The sequence below is a fragment of the Tachypleus tridentatus genome, chromosome 2 (assembly GCF_004210375.1).
Source record: "Tachypleus tridentatus isolate NWPU-2018 chromosome 2, ASM421037v1, whole genome shotgun sequence".
Taxonomy (NCBI): Eukaryota; Metazoa; Arthropoda; class Merostomata; order Xiphosura; family Limulidae; genus Tachypleus; species Tachypleus tridentatus.
In genome coordinates this window covers 5,597,448-5,603,447 of record NC_134826.1, presented here as the reverse complement: position 1 = coordinate 5,603,447, position 6,000 = coordinate 5,597,448, and the positions used below count along the sequence as shown (strand labels likewise).

Below are 6,000 nucleotides of genomic sequence, written 5' to 3'. Positions count from 1 at the left end.
TAAGTGACTGTGTGAAAGTATATTCAGTGTGTCAATAATTATTTTTAAGTCACTGATCGTAGCAGATAAGTTCAGTGGGAAATACTGAAGTAAAACATTATGTCTGTGGTTACAGACAAAACAAAGGTAAACATGACAGCTCTTAAGAAGAGAAACATAATCTGATAGAACATATGTTTGTAATCTCTTCTATTGAGGTTTATTTTTGTAAAAGATGAAGATAAGAAACATTCTTACCTTTCCATTCTTTTCAGCTGCTTACTAAGTTCACTTTGTTCATTTATTAGTTGCATTTGTTGTGTTGAGATATGCTCAAGCTTTGGTTGGATTTGACTGACTCCAGTGTAATCCTGAATCTCCCGAGCTTGTTTCAGCCGGACCTTGATTTCTTCCTGCTGTCGACCCAAACTCTTAAGTTGTTCATCAATATTTTCCAGCCTCTCCTGGAAGAGTAAATATTCCTTATCCTTAAAAACACAACAACTCCATTTTAAATGATTTAACAAGATAATTCATCAAACCAGCACTTGGTGGCAGCACTTGGTAATGGAATATTGTTTATTACAGTTCACAAGCAACTGCACATGTAACATCAAAAGGTATAAGGATAAAAGTGAAACTTTTAATTATGCAGTTTACTTATTACTTTCAATGCAATAGCTTTTAAAATATAACGTGATTTTATGATGTTTTTGCAGACACGACTAGATCTATTTCTTATTAAAGAGAAAGTTACACAATGGGTTATCTGTGTTCTTCCAACTGCAGGTATTTAAACCCAAGTTTTAGCACTGCAGCTGCAAGACTTAATGCTGAGACACTGTGTGATGGGAGGGGAGAGACACAACTGGAAGAAAGGTGATTTGGTTCTATTCAAAGTGAAACAGCTCTTATGTCAAGCATGATTTTAATTTGGAATGTGTAAGAAATGGTTGAATAGCATATTTTATATTACAAAACGAAATAAATGTTTTCACTATTTCAATTTGGAAGGTGAAATGAAACACTAACATTTTATATCTTATGATAAACTTTTAAACAGTACAAATTAAAACATTACAAAAGTTCAAAAAGAAACAAGGTTAGAAAGTATGAAACTAAATATGAAGAAATGCTGTGATATAAAACATTCAATTTCTGGATAGGAAAAGAACCATTGTTTGTAATTTAAATATTTCAAAACCTGTTATAAGTATTCTACACTTTAATTGAACACATGATTTTTACACAAGTAGTTATAAAGATTTGAAGTTTGATACTTCTCTAACACTGTCACAGTGGTATGTGGACTTATACTGCTAGAAACCAGGTTCTTATACCCATGGTGGTCAGAGCACAGATAGCCCTTTGTGTAACTTTGTGCTTAGTAACAAAACAACAACAGTTTTTACTGCAATGTTTCAATTTTTATAAACTTTAAAAATATAAAGTTGCATATAGTCAAGATACATACCTTTTTAAAAATTCAAGGGTATTGTACCTTTGAGTTTCATTCTTAATAACAGTTATTCAAAAATTATATTAAAAGAAACTTTGTACAAAAATCACTAATACCATTCACAACTGAAAACAAGATAAGTCTTTATACACACTATCTGACCTTGTTAGCAATTACAAAACATATGAATTGTGTGCCATAGTTGGAACTGTATCTACCACAGCTAAACTGGCATTATTATTAGCTTTTATCCTTAGAAATGGCCTCCGGTCACACATACAGATTTTCATCTCATATAACTGAAAGATACAATAAAAAGCACTGGCAAGCTGTGTTAATGAATGTAAAACAAATAAGTTTTCAAAAACACAATTAAAGTTTGAACCATTAGAGTGAGAGGAAAAAACTGAAAATGAACTGAATAAGAAAGCATGTTTTCTACAAGCGTGTAAACATACTCAATCCCTAAACCTGAAATTCATAAAATATTAGAATTCTTATTCAAAACATATTTCTATGCTTCAACAAACCAGAAGAGAAGTACACACCTCCACACCTTCCACCTTGATACACCGGTAGGATCAAATTTGGGAACCATACCTGATGATACACCGGTAGGATCAAATTTGGAAACCATACCTGATGATACACCAGTAGGATCAAATTTGGGAACCATACCTGATGATACACCAGTAGGATCAAATTTGGGAACCAGACCTGATGATACACCAGTAGGATCAAATTTGGAAACCATACCTGATGATACACCAGTAGGATCAAATTTGGGGACCATACCTGATGATACACCAGTAGGATCAAATTTGGAAACCATACCTGATGATACACCAGTAGGATCAAATTTGGGAACCATACCTGATGATACACCAGTAGGATCAAATTTGGAAACCATACCTGATGATACACCAGTAGGATCAAATTTGGGGACCATACCTGATGATACACCAGTAGGATCAAATTTGGGAACCATACCTGATGATACACCAGTAGGATCAAATTTGGGAACCATACCTGACATTTTTTTCTCTTTTCTTCAAGTTGAACTTTGTCGGTTACACTGTTAGGGCTTGGGTCAAGCCTAGGATGTTTGCAATTTTCTTCATCAAAAGACCTGTTATAGCTCTGTGACCTGTAAGTATCATCCAAACTGGTCATTATGTTCTAGCTGCCATGTAGAAAACCCATCAAGCTCATCTCGAATCATGACACTTTTTGAATGAAGTGATAACTTAATTAGAACTTACAGTTCCAAACCTTCTCACAAATGATAAAATGTATTTTTGTTTATAAAGTGTAAGTTCCCAAGCTAAAAGAATACTACAGGTGGATACAGCTATATTTTAATTTAATATAATAGTAATCTAATGATAATAAAACCTTGTTTTAAAAATAAAACCTGAAGGTCTGAAAAAATTAAAATTTCAAAGATTAATATCCTGTTTTTTAAATAATTCAGATTGTTTTACCATATATTCCTTACTTTAATTTTTATTCCACTACTAACATAACAAAGTAATGGCTCATTTTTATCAGCATAAAAACAAACCAACATCCATGTCTCTATCTCTTTTTATTTCATATGGAGAAAACTTACTAATTTTGTTTGTGCATGGGAAGTGTAACTAAAGCCAGGATTGTGGAATAAAAATCATTAACTGAACCTCTAACAAAAAAAAAAAATGTTTTCTACTCAAATTAATGAAACTACAAATTCACCAAATCAGCTGAGAATGCAACTGTTTTGAATAAATGAGTTACAGTATGAAACACACAAAATAACATAAAATATTTAAATATATTACACTGCAGTGGTTTTATTCTTAATGTTACAAAGTTATGAACATTTTAATAGAGTTGTCACCCTTTGTCAGCATCAATAACTTGTATATATTGAAGTATTAGTTCATTAATTAATGTAAGTAGTAAATTAAATACACAAACATTCTTAATTCAACTTCTGAATCACACACTTTAGCTGTCATAGAAAGTTAGTACCTGGAATGGCCCTTGAGTACTGGTAGCCGCTGTCTCGCATGACTTGACGAGCCAGAGGGAAGAGTTCATCTCGACGGGTCAGGAGGGAAGGTATATGTTTACAGATTTGAGCAGCAGCCTCATTAACAGATACCTAATTAAAAATAGATAATTAGTCCAAATAATGTTTAACTGCTAAGGTGTTTTAATTATTTAAGACTTCATGAAATACTGAAGCATACACTGTACTCAGGTCTGTTAGTATGTTTAGTTAATGAGTTACACATTTACACTGCTACTACAACAGTGCTAAGAAGAAACAAGTGCTTTGAAATTCTGAACAGAGTTCATTAATATTCATTACCAAATTTGCATTATGGCAAAACCTACATGAATATATCTGTTTTATTACCTTAATATGAATATCCAGAGGAAAGACAATATTTAAATATGTTTTGTATTATACTTCTATTACTAATTTTTTATATGTCCCACATGTGTGATTTATAATCCATCGTTACAAAGAACAACTTCAGAAAGTTAGTTGGTGTTTTAGCTAAGGGCATTAATTATCTACTTTAACCTTTATTTATAATTCAATTTTTAATGTACATTTCTAATGTCTGAAGTCTAGCTTAGAGAAAACCATTAATAATGAAATAAAATATTACTGTAAGCTATTATGCAGTAAACATTAACCACAAACTCTTGCAATCAAGTAAGTTTCCAACACAGCTTCACACTGTCACTTTAATGAAGATACATTGATATAGTTGTATTCTTTTATTATTGTTACAAAAACTGTTTAAAACAATTTATGTACAATACACATATGGAAAAAAATTACTGGTCATAAAATGCTGTCTGTTATTAGCAGAAACATAACATTTGAAAATGAGGATATTACTTGCTGTTTATTATAACTTCTTTTCTGTAACTGTAATACTATCTAATGTCTATCTTTAAAAAATGGTGTTAGGAAAATATTGTACCACTAATATCCTACAATTAAAGCTTTGACTGACGCATCATTGATACAAACAGTACTAGTGGATGCAACTTAAAACCTGGCTTTACCCTCAGCTGACAAAAGTATGGAAGAAATATGTTATACCAATAATAACTGTACAACACAACTAATGCCTAGTTTCAACATCCGCTGGTTAAAACTTTAAAAAACTGTTTTCTTTATTGTAAAAGTCCTTAATAAGAGGACTTGGACTAGCTACCAATACTGTAAGACAGCATATAAAATTACAAAATTTCATAGAATTAGGTAAAAAAATAAAAAAGTACAAACTATAAAATATGTTTGTTTAAACTGTGAACAACTTTTAAAATTTCTGAAAAAGTTAGTATTTTTAATGTAACATACAAGCAACCAAAGCTTGTAAAATTTGGTGTTCTGAGTGTGTATATTCAGTACTGAAAATAGAAACTGATAAACAAATTTCAAACATTTTAACTTATGTAATGTGAATGCCATAGAATATTCATATCTTCTAAACTTCCCCTCAGCAATATATTTGTGGACTCACACTGTAAGAAACTGGGTTTCAACACCCATGGTGGGCAGAGCACATATAGCATATTGTGTAGCTTTGTGCTTAAGTACAAACAAACAAAACCTTCTAAACTTTGGCACTTTATTAGAGTCCTTGATATAAAACGTTTTTCAGTTAACACCTAAATCATTTGGTGTTTCACTTTCTGCTGTAAACACTATTCAATATTTTGTTATGTATGTGTTTTATTTGAGTAGTACAGTAAGCTATCTTTCAGTTAACACACTCTACTGAAACGATAACTTAGAATAATTTTAACTATTTTCTTACAGATACTGAGAAAAAAGAAAAATACATTTCTGGTAACAAGTTATTTGGCCACAACAAACCTCGTGTAAGGTAAGGGGTTTTTTCTGGCTTTCTCTTGCAGTCAAATCGACCATAGATAGCTGCATATTTCCTTATTTCATCCATACGACGTGGATCGTCTTCAACCATGTTCATTACACACTAAAGGAATGTAAAATTGGACATGCCACTTAACAGTTATATGTTGATTTGTAAACAGTGCTATTCAACAACCCTGTGATAAAAAAACAACAATTTTGTTAAGTTTGTATGACACATACAAACACACATCTGTTTACCTTCTAGTTTGTTTGTTTTTTAAAACATTCAATATTTTGAGTTCTGGATGACAATATGAATTTAAATGTGTCTAGGTCTTTCAAAACCTCATCACTTTGAAACTGATTTGGTAATGACTGATGATTAGAATATATCATCATATAATAAATGAAAGAAAAATATGGAAGAGAATAAATTGAAAGACATGCACGGTTTCCAAACTATTCATCTTTATGTACCTGAGACTTAAGGAAATATTGTAATATTGAAACAAAAATCAGTCCACATACAAAATAAACTTGCAAAACTTTCGAACTCAACAAGACAAATATATTTTAATTAAATTAACGAATTAAAGTTACGAGTCAAATAAACCAGAAAAAAAGTCACCGAGTACGTATTTTTAATGAACGTCGCAAGTAATCAGAGCCATTTAAT

The 6,000-nt window shown here is 31.3% G+C and overlaps 2 protein-coding genes across 2 annotated transcripts in view; both read right to left on the bottom strand.

The window, feature by feature from the left end:
* Window positions 1-203: 203 nt before the first annotated feature.
* On the bottom strand, window positions 204-3,017 carry LOC143235150 (uncharacterized). The gene is made up of 2 exons (XM_076473027.1): window positions 2,468-3,017; window positions 204-443 (listed from the first exon to the last, which is right to left on the bottom strand). Exons 1-2 carry the CDS (start codon window positions 2,609-2,611, stop codon window positions 234-236), a joined length of 354 nt encoding a protein of 117 aa, XP_076329142.1. The 5' UTR covers window positions 2,612-3,017; the 3' UTR covers window positions 204-233.
* Window positions 3,018-3,493: 476 nt separating this feature from the next.
* Window positions 3,494-6,000, bottom strand: part of LOC143235142 (NAB transcription cofactor mab-10-like) — a 50,859-nt gene continuing 48,352 nt past the window's right edge. Inside the window, exons 3-4 of the mRNA XM_076473006.1 lie at window positions 5,325-5,445; window positions 3,494-3,584 (exon numbers count right to left, since the gene is read on the bottom strand). Coding sequence (XP_076329121.1) covers window positions 3,574-3,584; window positions 5,325-5,445 — 132 coding nt within the window. The 3' untranslated portion in view covers window positions 3,494-3,573. The remainder of the gene's footprint in view (window positions 3,585-5,324; window positions 5,446-6,000) is intronic.